This window comes from Mesocricetus auratus, unplaced genomic scaffold (assembly GCF_017639785.1).
Source record: "Mesocricetus auratus isolate SY011 unplaced genomic scaffold, BCM_Maur_2.0 Super-Scaffold_100047, whole genome shotgun sequence".
Classification (NCBI taxonomy): Eukaryota; Metazoa; Chordata; class Mammalia; order Rodentia; family Cricetidae; genus Mesocricetus; species Mesocricetus auratus.
Genome location: NW_024429224.1, coordinates 3,036,141 through 3,053,441, shown reverse-complemented (window position 1 = coordinate 3,053,441; position 17,301 = coordinate 3,036,141). Strand labels below are relative to the sequence as shown.

The following is a 17,301-nucleotide window of genomic DNA, read 5'->3' as shown; positions in this document are numbered from 1 at the left end:
GTCAAAATCGGAGTTGGGATTGCAGATAGACACAACTACATTTGATTGTTGTTGGTTCTGGGGAGACTAACTTTTTTCGTTTGTTTTTTTGAGACAGAGTTTCTCTGTGAAACAGTCCTGGCTGTCCTGGAACTTACTGCCTCCTGAGTGTTGTCTGGAAGGACTGAACTTTTTAATGTAGATTCAGGTTGAGTGCCTCTACCCACTGAGCCATCTTGCTGGCCCAAGAGATGTATTTTTTATAAATAAGAAGAGCTTTTATACCAATTTAGTGTACAAAGCATTTAACCAGCCTTCCTTCCTTCCTTCCTCCCTCCCTCCCTCCCTCCCTCCTTCCCTCCCTTCCTTCCTTCCTTCAATTTTTTGAGACAGGGTCTTTACATAACTCTGGCTGTCTTGGAACTCATTGTATAGCCCAGGCTGGCTTTGAACTCACAGAGATCTGCCTGCCTCCCAAGTGCTGGGATTAAAGGAGTGCACGATTACACCCTGCTACTTCCTTATTTTTCTTGATTGTTATCCTTAAAAATTTTTTTTTCTGAATGGTAAAATGGCTTGGTGCATTGTCAAGTGAGGACTTCTGGAAATTTGAACCCAAGTTTTGTGATGTTTTATAATCAAACCACACATAAGTACTCTGAGAAAGTCCTTCAAACACATCAGGGAAATTAGTATTAATGAAAGTTTCTGTTAATTTTTTTTTAAACAACTAAGATAGAAAAATTGTTAGTACAATATATAGAAGTTTTTAACAAAGAAAAGCACCAATTTATAATGAGATGCAAAAGTGATGCCTCCTCTGACAGTGAACCAGTGTTTATCCCTAGTGCACGAGTGGGATTTGGGAGCCCATTCCCCATGGAGGGATACTCTCTCAGCCTAGATACACAGGTCCTGCTCCAAATGATGTGACAGACTTTGATGATCCCCCATGGGAGGCCTCACCCTTCCTGAGGAGTGGGATGGGGGGTTGATGGGGGAATGGGAGGACAGGAGGACAGGAGGGAGAAGGAACTGGAATTGGTGTGTAAAATAAGATTGTTTTCAATTTAAATAAAAATTAATAAAAAAGTGATGGCCCACCAGCCTTGAACACTTCAGGGGTACTTGTCCTTTAAGCAACATTATTGTTCTATGTAACAACAGTGCAACATCAAAATCATCACTATACCTATCCTTAGACCTTACTTGCATTTCAGTAATTGTTCAAATAGCACCCTTGATAGTCCAAGGCTTCAGTTCAGAGTCCCATGTTGCCTTTAGCTGTCAGGTCTCCTTCCTTTCCTTCAGCTGGGAAAAGACCTTCATTCTTTCCTTGATTTTTCTGGAGGCGTTGAAGATTACAGACCTGATATTTTTGTTTGTTTTGTTGAGTCAGGGTTTTTCCTGTGTAACAGTTTTTTTTTTTTAAAAGACTTTCTGCTTGAATTGTTTTTATCAGGCTGTCTCTGCCAGGACCATCCCAAAAGCCTGACTCAGCCCATTTCATTGACTCCTAGCTCTTTGTCTCATTACTAGTGCCTGTCCCTTAGTTGACTTCATTCAGGTTGTTTTTGACCAAGTTCTACCCTGAAAAGTTACTCTTTTCTTTGTATTTAATGTTTTGTGAGGTGGTACTTTGAAACAATGTCAATATCTGATTTTTCATTAAGCTTTCAACTCATTTATATCAATATGGTTTTCTGTTGTATTTAGTAGGTTGGACTCTGTTATTAAAGATGTTGTTGATTCTGATACCCACTTTGCCCCAAGTTTGACCAGTAGAGGCCCTTTCAGGGTGGCTTCTGTCCTGCCATTCTTTGAACACTACTCTCTGGTACAATAAGACATTAATTTCAAGGTTGTCTTGTGCTTTGTCTTCCCAACACCGCAGTCAGCTATTTTTCTGAAGAGCCCTGGTTCCCTTTAGATTGTTTTTAGAAGCCAATGTTTTGGTACAGAGTGTGCTCATTTGATTGGGGTATTGATCCTTCGAGGCTGTCTCATTAGGCAGAGCCAAGAAATATATGTGTGCTAAATATACATATTGAAAATCTTAAGTTCACATTCATGCCTCTAAATGCAAGCCCAATTCCATGTAAGTCATGCTGGCTTGCTGTTAACTTCAGCAATGAGAAGTGAGACATCCACATGCCATTATTCTTGCTGCAGACATAGATCAGACCTCTTCCTTTGTAATCTATGTGGATGCTCTCCCGTTTCACCTTGCTTTCTTGGGGTCACAGCCTTCATTGTTGGTATTTCTCTACTTTCCTTTTCTACCACTGGCCTAGTTTGACCCTGCCTGTCAACTGTGATGGGCAAGCCCTCAAGCGCATACCTGGTGAACTCATGCCTGTTTGAGTTTTGCCCTTATGCTCGGAATGCGCCCCATTGTCCTTGCCTCCGACTTCTTATGTTGGGCTGCCCTTATATATTGACTCTTCATTCTGTCCATGCTTTAACTTCCCAGGTCTAGCAGCCCCAGCTCCCCAAGTCAAGCTGTCCATTAGTAGATACCCTCCTTGTCCACTTGGATTATAGCTATCATTGTAAACCACCCCTCAGCATGACTGTGCTGCGCGCTCATGTGCAGTCTCCCTTACCTCACTTGCTGAGCTACTCTCCACACTGGGCCACCAGCATGGGTGTTGATTTTGTTTTACCTGCCTCATAGCTTTAGAATTAAATTGTTAAAAAGAGGACAAGTTAGGGAGGTGGAAATTAAAAAAAATATTAGTATGTGCATGTATGCATGTGTTCATACGTATTGTACATATGACATATGTCGTGGTATAAATATGGTCAGATGACAACTTTATGGAGTGTGTTCTCTCCTTCGCCTTTACCTATGTTCTGTGGATTGTGCTGAGCCATCTCACTGGCTCAGGTTTGTATGTCTTTAAAGGGCAAATGTATTTATTGGTAATGAAACACTGTCTTTGCATATGCTGTTACTACTGTTGCCATGCTTAGACTGTCTTTGTAAGCTTGGCCTGTGAGAGAATTTGTCAACACTGTGGAGCTCTGCACGTTGCTGAGGGATCCCCCATCCTCTATTTGTTTGGAATGCTTCTGGTAGCACAGAGTGGTGTAAGACCCTTTCCCTAGTGATATATGGAAGGCAAAGCTTTGTAACTCCTTTCATAGCAGTATCTGCGAATCTTTCCTAATGTGAACCTGAGAATATTATTAGAAATGAAAAGTGAAGTGTAAAGTCCTGAAACGGCTTATTTGTATAATTGCACAACTAAGTTAATCACTTTTAACAAGTCTCAACAATGACTGCATTCTCCTAGGAAGGTGTTAACTTGTTATGGGGTAGAAAGCACCCTTTGATACAGCGTTTTCAGCCTGGAAAAATGGCTTTAATTTCAGAGTTCACTGAAACAAATGGAGACTTGTTGGGACTATTAACACTACCTTTTGCTTGTTTAACTTAACAGTATCTATGTTTATTAGGTGATGTTTGCTAGAAAGTTCTCAGGTGTATACCATTTCTGTTGACCATGTTATCCATGTTCAGACAGTGCCAGTTGGTATGAGGTTCATACCTTAGCCTTTCACGTCTGTGTTTGCATACGGAGCACTGTGTCAAACTGGCTTGGAGTTGGGAAGGTAGGACACTACCTTAAAAAGACAAGAGTCCAGCACTGTGGTATGGGTTACTCTATGCAACATAGACTCTTAATCTCCTAATATGTTCTAATTGAAGAAAATCAGATCTTAATCGATCTAGCAGAGTGATCAATAGTATGATGCTTTGGGTGGGGTGGGGAAACAACCAGTACACTTATCCTGCAGCCTGAATATTGTCAAAGCTTTTGTCTGTCTTGTGACTTCAAGCTGAGTCTACTTAATCATTCTGATGACGTGGCCCTGGGCACTGAGCAAGACTCTTCCTGTGAGTCACTGAGCAAAATTGTGTTCATTGGAGAAGTAGTGAATAGAAATGTGTTCTTGACTTATTCTCAGCCCTCATTCTCCCAGGAGCAAGAACTGAGAAGACTTCCTTTCTTTCAAATACATTTTAGCTGTTTGTGTCTGTCACTTTCCCTGGTATAAGAGCTGGGGCTGTTGTCAGTAGGTGTGATTTATTGATACCTTTGACTCCAAAGGAAAACATCTTTAAAGAGTAGTCAGTGAGATTAGTGAGTTTTCTGTAAATTACATCTCGCCAGAGGAAGAGGCTGGAAACTGCCTGTCAGGTTTGAAGAAAACTCATTCAGGAAATATTTATTGTGCCAGGTGTCAGACCAGGGGTATGAAAAAAGTTGGTGCCCTCAAGGAGCTGCCGGTCTGTTGGGGAAGACAGATACTTAATTTAAACACAGCAGTGGTTATCAGCCTTGGATGCACTTTGGAATAAACAGAGTTGTTAACAAGAATTCAGCTGCTTGGGGATTTAATTCGGTCTAAGGCAGGCTTCTGAACTTGAGGGTCTTAATCCCTTTGGGAGTGAACGACCCTTTCACAGAGTCTCATATCAGATGTCCTGCATATCGGATATTTACATTATGTTTTATAACAGTAACAAAATTACAGTTATGAAGTAGCAATGAAAATAATTTCATGGTTGGAGTCACCACGACATGAGCTGTATGAAAGGTTTGCAGCATTAGGAAGGTTGAGAACCATGCATCTAAAGTGTATAGCATAGGTATCAGGATTCTTAAAAGGCAACCATAATTGTACCCAGGTTAAATTCAAAGAGCCTGGAGAGTGGGAAGCACAGCACAGAGGAGGGGCACTTAAACCTGGCAGAAAACTTCAAGGTGTAGGGAGTATCCTAGTTAGGGTTTCTTTTGCTGTGAGGAAACACCATGAGCAAAGCATCTTGGAGAGGAAAGAATTTGATTGGCTTAAACTTCCACATCATTGTTCATCACTGAAGAAAGTCAGGACAAAAACTCAAATAGGGCAGGTACCTGGAGACAGGAGCCAATGCAGAGGCCATGGAAAAGTACTGTTTACTGGCTTATTTCCCAAGGCTTGCTCAGCCTGTTTTCTTATAGAACCCAGGACCACCTGTTCAGAGGTGTCCCCCACCCACAATGGGCTGAGTCCTTCCCCATCAATCACCAATTAAGAAAATGCCCTAGAGGCTTGCCTACAGCCTGGTCTTTTGGAGGCATCTTCTCAATCAAGATTCCCTGCACTCCCATTCTATTTAGCTGTGCCAAATTGACAAAACTAGCCAGCACAGGGAGACTTGATCTGAATCTTGGTATATGACATTTCTTGAAAGGCTGAGAAGATAATTCCTTGCAGAAGGGAAGAGTAGCTGAGTAACCTAGGCCAGGAAAATGCCTGGTGTTAGTTCCTCCCTCTTCTGCTGTTTCCTTGCCTTGTCTTTAGCCTGTGTATCATTTGTGGGTCCTAGTGGTCCTCATCTCCAATCCAGGGATAATGTAATATTCAGGGGTTATGTTGAAAATAACATAAAGTCCTGCTAAAACACTGTTTAGGATCACAGAGTCCAAGAAATAATTAGTAAATGATGGTGGTTGTATAGTAATGATACTGTTACTGGAATTGGAACATGGTTTGACTAGAGACTTCCCCTGGTTCTTTATGACTGGATCTTATGGTGCAAAACTATAGAAGATGCTAGTGAGTGGCAAAGAATATGCTTGGTAGATAGGCAGAGTTCCAGATTAGGGCATGCGTACAAGTAAAAGGCAATTAATAATGGGACATCGTGGCAGAACCAGGACATTTCCATGGTAATATGCTAAGATGTATCACAAAGGGCTCTGGGAAAACTTGGGTCCATATTGGAAAATTGGCTCTGAACATGGTATTCTCAGCATCATTACATGTTCTAAATTAGCAGTGAGTGTTAATAGGACAGAAATAGGATTTTCAGCTTCTTTAGCCAAGTAGTTAAAAATATGGAGTGCTTGAAGAGTGTTGGAGGAATAAGCGGTCTTAAGGTGCTCTCAGAGATCCTGTGCAAGTTGCTAGGCCTTTATTGTTTACAGGCTTAGTGAGAATATTAAGAAAGGAATGTGTGGTCATTTGCATTTAGAGGAGGCACTTTTTAATTTAGTTTTTGATTTGCTGAGAAATAAAAAATGCCTCCATCTGCATTGGCTTCACTGGCCCTTAAAATAACTTATGTATATTTGTTATGTTATATAACTTGTCACAACATTAGTCACCACTTCCTCCATAAGGCAACATGTAAACCATCATGGGTAAGCATGACTAGAACTTATAATTATAGACCAGTTTGTCCTTAGCATTTTAGTCAGCTTCTGCTTTTCTTTTCTTTTCTTTTTTTTTTGAGAGAGAGAGAGCGAGAGAGAGAGAGAGAGAGAGACAGACAGACAGACAGACAGACAGACAGACATCTTTGGCTCCATGCAGTAGAACTCTGTTTGTATCTGAACTGAGTAAGAATCTTCATGGCTTATTACTTATTACTCATTAGAGTGATGCAGATAGTGAGAGACAAGGAGAGGTAGGAATATTTGTTTCTACAAATGGCCTTTTTCTTTGAAACATGTCTTTCATTACAAAAATGCCATTGAAAGATATTGAGATGTACACTGTTCATCTTATGTACATTTTAGTTGTATGCACTAAATTATTGGGAGAATTCCATTTAACTGGATCCGTGGTTCCAATGTGGTCACAGGTCAAGTAGAACCACTGTGAGCTGATTATTTGTTAGGAAGACAGTTCTGGGGTTCTACCTCAGAGGCTCTGGCAGGGTCAGAAATCTGTCTTCTAATTAGTCCTCAGTTGAAACCCATACTAAAAGTTGAAACCCATGGAACTGTCATTTACTGTACTCTTTTAGACTCTTAAAAGACTAATCTCCATTTCCCTTATCCCTTACTAATATTTACTTGGTTAGGTGTGGGAGAAACATTACCTGACATGAGAGACAAAAATCCCTATTCTTCAACAGCTTATGTATGGAAGAGAAAAGCTAACCATGACCAGTATTGGTACTGGTATAATGAGGAGAATGAAATTAGATGCTGCGAGTGTGATGGAGTTGGTCTTCTGAAGCTAAGTACAAGCAGAGTTTTGGGTGACAGGAAGAACCATTATGTGAAGTTCTTTGTGAAGGGCCTTAACATAGGTATGAGTCCCTGTGTCTGAACAGCAGAAAAAAGGTCAGTGTTCCTGGGTGGGGGGGGAGAGAGAGAGAGAGAGAGAGAGAGAGAGAGAGAGAGAGAGAGAGAGAGAGAGAGAGAGAGAGAGAGAGAGAGAGAGGAGAGAGGAGGAGAGAGGAGGAGAGGAGGAGAGAGGAGAGAGGAGAGAGAGAGAGAGAGAGAGAGAGAGAGAGAGAGAGAGAGAGAGAGAGAGAGAGAGAGATCTGAAGTGAAGTCAGACAGATAGGAAGAGGCCAGGTCATGTAGGTCCTTGCCACTGTTTGTTTCTAACTCCTTTTTAAATTTATGGCATGATACTTATTACAAAACTTTCCATTTTAACCATTTCAAAGCACTCATTCAATGACATTAGATACATCTGTATTCTGCACCCATCTAGCACTAGAACTTGAAGTTTGACTTTGAGTATGTGGGATGCTTTAGAGAACATTGAGGGCTGACCCAGTCTGAACGGACTCCTGCATGCAAAATTGAGGTATAAACACATAGAGGAAAGGGTAGAGTAGGGAGACTGTCGGGAGTGTAATATGTTAACTGAGGGTACCAAGAAGTGCACGGCTGGATTTTAATTTAATTTTGTATGTGCTGGGAGCAAAACACTTGGGCATGGTACCACTGACTTAAATGTTAAATTCCCAACTCCTCTCTCCTCTGTATACATTCTGATAGGGGAATCAGAGCTTGCTGACTGGTTGGTAGTGACAAATAAAGAGGTCAGAAACAGTAAGTTTTGTTTGTTTGAATAACTGTTAGAGTTTAGGAGGTGCAAGTTTGGGAAATAAAAACATGTTAGATTAAAATGTGTTTGAGATGTTTAAACATAAGTGTTGAGTAGGCTTAAAAATCTGGAATCAGGTTCAAGATAGGATGTAGGGGCTTGCCAGTATTTGCTCAGCAATTAAAGCCACAAGACCGAATGAGGTCTTCTAGGTGATGAGTGTAGACAGTATAAACTTGACCAGGTTCAGGAGCAGGAGCTCTTACATGAGAGTTTAGCAAAGAAGTACCGGAGCGAATGACAAGAGATCCAGCAGAGCCATCTCCTAGAAGGGAAAGGAAGAATATGTTTGAAGGGGCAGGAATGGATGAGCTGTTGTAAAAGCTGCTATGAGGGTAAAGCAAGAAGTGGGAATTGTGCCTATGACCAAGGCAAGTTGTGATGATGGGGTGCTTTCATGATGCCTGATTGAATTAGGTTTCAAGAAGAAAGAAGGACCAGAAGCAACAAGAATAGCCAGTTAGGACATCCTTTTCCTTAGAGTGGGCCTTTACAAAATGCCCTGTGACACAGGTTAAGGCATGGGTGTGTATAACTGTTTTAGAATTTGAATGTAATACTTTCACATGCTCATGAATCATTTCAGTTTTAAGAACATAATAAAAAAAAAGCTGAAGAAATGGGAATTGAGTAAAAAAATGTGTGGGAGCTCTGAAGAGCCTCCACAGGGACCTAGGGTTGTATAGAATATAATTTATCTTTTGAGACAAGGTCTCTCTATATAGTCCTGGAACTCACTATGTAGACCAATCTGCACTTGAACTTACAGATAGCTGCCTAATTAAAGGGGTGTGCTAGTACTCCCAGCTATGTGTAGAATACATTTTGAAATCTGTTTTAATCCATAGGAACATCATTCAGAGATGAAATCTAGCCATTTGCAAAAGAAAGGCGTTTTTAGGCTTTTGGAGAAAATCTTCCTTTCTTTTCACATTATAGCACCTATTGTTGGTGAGCTAGCAGCGCTCCTGTGGTCAGATGCTCTACCTCCAGTTCCCTGATTGGAAGGGGTAGTCAGTCCCACATGATATTTCCCACACATTTGGTGCCAACTTTGAAGGTCATGTTCTACCCTCTTGGTAGAAAAAAAGAATGCAAACTTTTTTTTTTTTTAATTTTAAGCTCTCATTGGTGGTGCACGCCTTTAATCCCAGCACTTGGGAGGCAGAGGCAGGTGGATCTCTGTGTTCGAGGCCAGCCTGGTCTACAGAGTGAGTTCCAGGACAGCTTCCAAAACAATACAGAGAAACCCTGTCTCGAAAAACAAAACAAACAAACAAAAATTAGGCTCTTAAAACTTAAGTTTACTTTTTTCTTTTAAAGTATGTTGTTCTGATTTAGTCTCTTTTTAGTCTCTTATTTCTCAGTAGCTATATTTAACTAAGTATATTTAAATACCTTGAATTTTAGAATAGTCAACCCTCTCTCTACTTAAGGCACTTATTTAAAGCTACAGCCTGTGTTTCTCTAGAGCAGAAAACTGAGCTTTCACAAATTATAAAACATTTTCTTTCTACTGCTAAGGAACTAGAGCAAGCATTACCTTATTTTCCCAACTCTTAAGATGCTGGTATTTATACGATGAATGTTATTTTATATATTAATAAGAAAAATGTTGCTGTCTTTTACAATCTCAAAACTCAGTGGGCTTAAGATGTGTAAGCATGGAGATCAAAGGTCATCATCTAGTCAGTGAAATACAGAATTGGAGAAAGGATGGTATGAATTCCGGGATTCCTTATATTTTCAGTCAGCTAAGGGAGACACAAGTTCTTCAGACTGTCTTTCCTTATGTCCCTCACTTGCTCAGTGAGAGTAACACTTCCATACTTTACAGTGCCATAGTAAGGATCATATGACATAAATGACATTTGGAGATGTAGATTTTCCTGGGAACATGCAAATTATTTCTTTGATTTAAATTTAGACCCCTAGATGTTATTAAACAATCCAGGAAGGATTTAAGCTTTGTTGTCAGGTTTAAAATATAACTTATATTTGAAAGTATAATATTATTTGCTAAATGAATTATTTTTTTCTTTTTGGAGACAGGGTCTCTGTAGCTTGGAACTTGCTATATAGATCAGGTTGACCTCAAACTCACAAGAGTTTCACCTGCCTCTGCCTTCCAAGTTCTGGGATTAAAGGCATGCACCACTGTGCTCAGCTTGCTAAATTATTTTTTTTTTGTTTTTTGTTTTTTTTTTTTCGAGACAGGGTTTTTCTATATTGTTTTGGAGCCTGTCCTGGAACTCACTCGGTAGACCAGGCTTGGTCTCGAACTCACAGAGATCCACCTGCCTCTGCCTCCCAAGTGCTGGGATTAAAGGCGTGCGCCACCACCGCCCGGCCTTGCTAAATGATTTTTATCCAGTCTGGAAGTAGTTAGTTTTTCATTATGGCAGAAAAGATAATATAACCACATTTTTATAACCCAGACGTAACAACTATGAACATTCTCTTAGTATGGTGATCTTTCACGAATTTATTATGAGTGCTCATGACGTTAAAAAGGTAAAGGAATGTGATAGTGATCATTCATACATAGCGTATGGCCATTGTAGGCAAACACTGTCCCATGCTCACAATATTTTAGGGAGGCGATTGTTTCTCTTGTCTGCTGCTCAAAAGTTGTAAATAATGAGTCATTTTTGTCATATGTGTGTCTTATCTAGCAGTGGAACAGAGTGTGCTACTTTATACTCTTGATGCTTTGAGCTGAGATTTCCTCAGAAACCTTGCCTGCAGCTGTGGAGATGCCACTGTGGAAGTCAGAAACATGACACATGTAAAGTCATAGTTAACTTACTATGTCCAGACATTGTGTCCACATCAATTTTGTGTATTTTCTTTAAGTTGCACAGTACTTGGGGGTTGGTGTTTTTATCTTGTATGCTGTAATGGTTATGGCCTAGAAGTTAACCTGTCCAAATTTTAATAGCTAGTTAGTCGTGGAGCTACTGACTGTAATTGAGATTTGCTTTACACTGTACCCCATGTCCTTTGCATAATGCTGCCCAATTCTCAGTAATCATGATTTGTTTCTTTTGTAGGCAGAACCCAGAGACTACATTTGAAGTGTATGTGGAAGTGGCTTATCCTAGGACAGGTGGCACTCTTTCAGGTACTAATTTATCTAATTATGATAACAATATCCCTTTATTGTATGCAATAACTGTGTACAGAACAAAACAGATAAAACAAAACAGGTAATGTGATATCTTTAAGTTCTTTTAAGTGCCTTTCCTCATTTTTCATGCCCACATCATCTTAGGAGGACTGGAGAACAAAAGTATAGTGAATGCTTTGATTGGAGTCCACTGCCTTAGTGAGCTTAATATATGGCCTTATTTATTTTTATTATTGGATACTGATTTGCATATCATAGATGCCTGGAAGCCAACTATTTTGGCCTTGATAATGGGCAAGGCTTGCAATTAGACTATAGAATTCAAATTAATAGAAAGAGAATTCTTTGCTTCTAAATTGCTTGAAGTAGACAGAATTTAGCAAAATTGTTGATAAAGAAGGTTGGAGACTAGTTAAAGGAAACTCCTCCTCTCTTCTTTTCTTTTAGTTTGATTTCATAAGTATTTTCAACAGTGGGATCTTAGCTGAGGTTATAGGACATCTTGTATAAGGATGGAGGGATGACTCATCCATCAAAGGCTAGGCTCACAACCAAAATTATTTTTATTTGTGGGTGTACGTGTGAGTGTGTGGATTTGTGTACCAGTGCACTCACCTGTGTGAGGTGTCACAGGAGGACATTGGTGTCCTGCTGGATCTCTCATTGACTCTGGAGTATGCCATTTTGGCTAGGTAGGCCAGCTAGCATCTTGCTCATTTTGCAGTAACCATTCGTTGTTGGCTCATAAAGTATGCATTATGGGTACTACCTGGTTATGTGTGCTAGAAATATCTTCCATTTTATGACTTGTTTTTCACTCTGTTTGTGGAATCTTTAATCCAAATTTCTTGGTCTAAATTTAGTATAAAATCAATATTTTCCTGTCTTACCCATTACAGATATTTCTTTTTAGACATTTTGATGTTGACTTTTACATTTAAGTATTTACCAAAGACTAGTAGTATTTTCTTTAACTAGTTCACATCTGGCAAAGTTAAATTCTAAATTGATTTTTTTTTCCATCCATGGTTTATACAAATTGGGAAAATAGTGTTTAATTACTAAGCTATACTTTACCTATGATTAAAATAGCTTATAAAGTAATGAGGTATTTCAGATCCTCCTTAAAAATCAGCTAATAATAGGAAGATAAGAATGGCTGGAGAGAAATATCCTGATCTGTAAAGACAGGTCTTTTCCCCGTTGATTTGTCTTAATGTGTGAACATCAGTGAAGACCTTTAATTGTCTTTTACATGTGCTGTGCTCTGAGACTAGAAAGAGGCATGTGATTTGTCAGTACTGTATAGAAACTATATCAAGAACCTTAACACTACAGGGATACCTTCCTTAGTGTATACAGAGTTTGAGCTGGAAAAGGACACGTGCTCTTTGGTAATTCTTCAGATTTCCTTTTGTTGTTTCTAATGAGTGAACTGAAGCTGAATATTTGACTTCAGGCACCGTTTTCTTCTTCTCAGCTTTCTTGTTGAATAGTACTTGGTGTATTTTCCTGTTTTTTTTTTTTTTGTTACTATTTTAGGCATTAATTTGGCTGTCTTAGATGATTTTAAAGAATCTACCTTTGTTCCTCAGATCTGCATCTCTGTGTTTCCAGGCAAACTTAGATATAAACCTTACATTACACAGTGCAGTGTCTGGGCCTAATCTTCTCTTTGAAGTTTGTTTGCACCCCTCTGGAGGGATTAAGTCCCTGCTGTGAGAAGGTGGGCTAAAAAGCACTGAGACTACTTTATGGGTCTTTAATTGAAGGGTTTAATGTACATTTTGTTTTATAAATGTCTGTGAGAGTTCCATTCTTAAAATGTTTACTTCCATCCTGATAGATTCTTGTAAGTTAAAAATTTATATAGCAAAATTTATCTCAAAGCATTTAATATCTATTGGCAGATTATTCTGGTGTGTGTGTTGGCTATTCATCTTTAAAATTTTAGCAACGTTGTTTAGAGGATTATCTCTTCATCATGTATAAGAGTTTTAAAATTTTGAAAGGTTATAAAGATGAGTAGAATGACAATAACTGTCATTAATATTTTGATTTACTTATTTTTTTGTAATCTGTGTGTGTGTAGATAAAATACATAACCCTTTTTCTTAACTTCTTCCATATGTATTTTCCTTGCCCTCTCAATTAAGACTTTCTTTTTGTTGTTGTTGGCTTTTTTTGTTTTGTTTTGGCATTTTGAGACAGAGTTTCTCTGTGTAGTTTTAGAGCCTGTCTTGGAGCTCGCTCTGTAGACTAGGCTGACCTCCTGAGATCCACCTGCCTCTGTCTCCCAAGTGCTGGTACTGAAGATATGTGCCACCACTGCCCCACAAGTAAGGCTTTCTTAAAAAAAAATATTGCTATAGTTTGGTAAAACCACTTTATTTGTTATAAATTACTGTACCAAGTATTATATTTACTTACATTGACTCTTTTGATGCTTGTCATTTATGAATTAGATTTTGACCTTTTAACCAAAAGCTGAAATCAGTCATGATAATGCATGCCAGGTATGTATTATACAGGAGGATGAGGAGTTCAAGATCATTCTTTGGGTGTATAGTGACACCAGCCTGGGTTTCATGAGATCTTGCCTCAGAAGCAAAAGAAAACAAAACAAAAACCTCTAAACAAATAATTAAAAAAAATCCAGAAATTTGTCTAGTTTTCAGTAGGTTTTTGGTATATTTTTGTTATTAAATTTTTAATGCTTTCTAATTGGCTAGTATGCTGGAGAACTTGCCCTTCCATTAAGACTTCCTTCCATAGGTATCCCACACTGCAGAAGCACCCAACACTGAATTCAGCTTGTGTGATCAATGGTCTCAAAGGTTCTCTTGCAAGAAATAATCAGCCTATGAGGAGGTCCCATGATCAGATGGCACCTGGGTGTGCAGAAACTCTGGAATACATTTCCAACACAAGTGTCTCATTCCAGCTGGCCTTTCTGGGCCTGCTGTGGGCACTCTGCCTGGGCAGATGCTTAGTACTGGGAGAGTGGCAGCATCAGGTTTTTCAGGGATGCCCAGCAGATCAGCTTCCTTCTGCATGCCCTCCCCCTGCAGCATTTGTAATACATTAGCCCAACAGCCAGTTTTTAAAGATGAGGGTGGAAAGTTGAGAAGCTGTTAGGATTTTGTGAAAGCAGTGTTAGTCACAATGCTTTGGAAGCTGGCATGTTTAGTTATCCAGGTGTTAGGCAACAACCCTAAGAAAAAACCCTTTGCTAAAAGTTGGTTTTAAATAAATGTCCACACCTTTGAGCAACATAGTGAAGAACACTGAGACTTTGCCAACTTCATGTTTTGAGAGCCAGGTCTGTGATTTGGAACTTAAGCTTTCATTGTACACTGTGGTTGTGGTCTAGGAGCTTCATCGGAATCTGTGCTAATAACATATGCTCCATTTTATTAGAGATTAAAAAGAAGGTTGGGAGGCTAGAGTGATGATGACACTATTGCTGTGATGAAACACCATGACTAAAAGCAACTTGGGGAGGAAAGGGTTTATTTCAGTTTACAACTGTCAGGTCACACTCCCTCACTGAGGGAAGTCAGGGCAGGAACTCAAGCAGGGCAGAAACCAGGAGGCAGGAGCTGATGTAGAGGCCATGGAGGGTGCTGCTTCCTGGTTTGCTCAGTCTGCTTCCTTACAGAATCACCCGTCCAGGGGTGGTACCACTCACAATGGTCTGAGCCTTTCCATATCAATAACTAATTAAGAAAATGTACTACAGACTTGCCTACAGGCCAGTCTTATGGAGGCATTTTTTTTTCCAGTTGAGGTTTTCTCTTGTTTCAAGTTGACATAAAACTAGCCAGCACAAGTGTTTAAGATCATTTGCTGCTTTTCCAAAGGACTCAAGTTTGGTGTCTAGCATCCATATTAGGTAGCTCACAACTATATATAGCTCCACCTTCAGGTGACCCATATACTCTGGTGTGCATACTGCTACATAATCAAAATGAATCAAGATTTAAACAAAACAACTCCCCCAAGGGCTCAGTGATGGCACATGCCTTTAGTCCCAGCACTCCAGAGGCAGAGGTAGGTAGATCTCTGAGTTTGGGGCCAGCTTGGTCTACAGAGCAAGTTCCAGGACAGCTCAGGCTATAAAGAGAACCCCTGTCTCAAGAAACAAACAAGCAGCAAACAAGACAACAACAAACACAAGGAAAGAAAGTTAACTTAAATTGCTTTTGGGGCTGGGTGGTGGTGACACAGGCCTTTAATCCCAGCACTTGGGAAGCAGAGGCAGGCGTAATTCTGAGTTTGAAGCTAGCCTCGTGTACAGTCAGTGAGTTCCAGGACAGCCAAGGCTACACAGAGAAACCCTGTCTCAAAAAAAAAAAATCAAAAAACAAACTGTTTTCCGGCGTATGTGGGCACCCATGAGTGCATAGAAACTTTTTCTTGGTGTCGCCTTCTCTATCTCCTGCTGCCGCTCCCCCTCCCCCATATCTTTTTGTAGCCTTGGCTGTCCTGGAACTAGCACCATAGACTCAACCTCACAGGTGTCCACCTGCCTCTGCCTCTAGAGTGCTGGGAATAAAGGGGTGCACCATCACCACCTGCCCTTTTTTCTTCTTCTTCCCTAAAACAGGATTTTTGTGTAGTTTTACCCTGGAATGCACTATGAGGATTAAGCTGGATTTGAATTTGTGCTAATCTTGGAATGCTGGGATTATGAGCACTTACCCATAATACCTAGCATGTGGGAGCTCTTTTCAGAGTTAGGTTTTATTTTAGATTAAAATATTCTTGAGGGAGCTCACATAAAATTACTATCATATTCTTTAATAACGAAGTTAGTGCATCAAGAAACTTAAGATAGCTGTCTTTTTTTTTTTTTTTTTTTTTTTTTTTTTGGTTTTTTGAGACAGGGTTTCTCTGTAGCTTTGGAGGCTGTCCTGGAACTCACTTTGTAGACTAGGCTGGCTTGGAACTCAGAGATTCGCCTGCCTCTGCCTCCCGAGTGCTGGGATTAAAGGCGTGCGCCACCAACGCCCAGCCAAGAAGATAGCTGTCTTTTAAGTCCTTATTACGTCCCAGTCATTCTCCTTAATATTTCTCTCTCTCTCTCTCTCTCTCTCTCTCTCTCTCTCTCTCTCTCTCTCTCTCTCTCTCTCTCTCTCTCTCTCTCTCTCTCTCTCTCTCTCTCTCTCTCTCTCTCTCTCTCTCTCTCGCTCTCTCTCTCTCTCTCTCTCTCTCTCTCTCTCTCTCTCTCTCTCTCTCTCTCTCTCTCTCTCTCTCTCTGTGTGTGTGTGTGTGTGTGTGTGTGTGTGTGTGTGTGTGTGTGTGTGTACTTGGAGGCCAGAGGTCAGGTCATTTTTGTTTACTCTCATTTATTTATTTTAGCTTTTCAAGACAGGGTTTCTCTGTGTACCTTTGGAGCCTGTCCTGGAACTAGCTTTTGTAGACCAGGGTGGTCTCCAACTCACAGAGATCTGCCAAACTCTGCCTCCCCAGCAATGGGATTAGAGGCTTGCTCCACTGCTACCCTGCTCTAATTAATTAATCTATTAATTAATTCTTATTTCCAGTTAGATTTTATTTATTTTTTAAATCTATTTTATATCATTTAAAACAATCTTAATTTACATATCAATCCCACTCCCTCCCATCTTCCATGTCCCCCACTGACTCCCCAATCCCACCCCACCTTCACTCCCCAGGGAGGGTGAGGCCTTCCATGGGAGATCACCAAAGTCTGTCACATCATTTGGGTCAGGGCCTAGGCCCTCCCCTGTGTATCTAGACTGAGAGAGTATCCCTTCATGGGGAATGGGCTCCCAAAGTCCATTTGTGCATTAGTAGTAAATACTGGCTCCACTGCCAGAGGCCCCTTAGACTGCCCAGGCCTCCTAACACACACCCACATTCAGGGGGCTTGATTTGGTCTTATGCTGTTTCCCCACCTGTCAGACTGGTGTCTGTGCACTCCCAATTGGTCAGGTCAGCTGTGTCTGTGGTCAGCATGGTCTCAACCCCTTTACTTATCCCTCCTCCCTCTCCATAACTGGATTCCAGAAGTTTGGCCCAATGCTTAGCTGTGGATCTCTGCTTCTTCTTCCTGATCCCTCATGTTCTCCTCTCCACTCCTTTTTCCTCCTCTTTCTTCAACCCCCCCCCCCCCCAATTTGCTCAGATGATCTTGTCCCTTTCCCCTTCTCCAGGGGAACATGTATGTTTCTCTTAGGGTCGTCTTTGTTTCCTAGCTTCTCTGGAGTTCTGGATTGTAGGCTGGTACCTTTGCCCTGTGTCTAATTTGAGTGAGT

General features: G+C 40.4%; 1 protein-coding gene across 1 annotated transcript in view; it reads left to right on the top strand.

Moving 5' to 3' along the window:
* Nucleotides 1–17,301, top strand: part of Dennd1a (DENN domain containing 1A) — a 490,889-nt gene that overhangs the window by 34,582 nt on the left and 439,006 nt on the right. Inside the window, 1 exon segment of the mRNA XM_021234065.2 lies at nucleotides 10,941–11,011. Coding sequence (XP_021089724.1) covers nucleotides 10,941–11,011 — 71 coding nt within the window.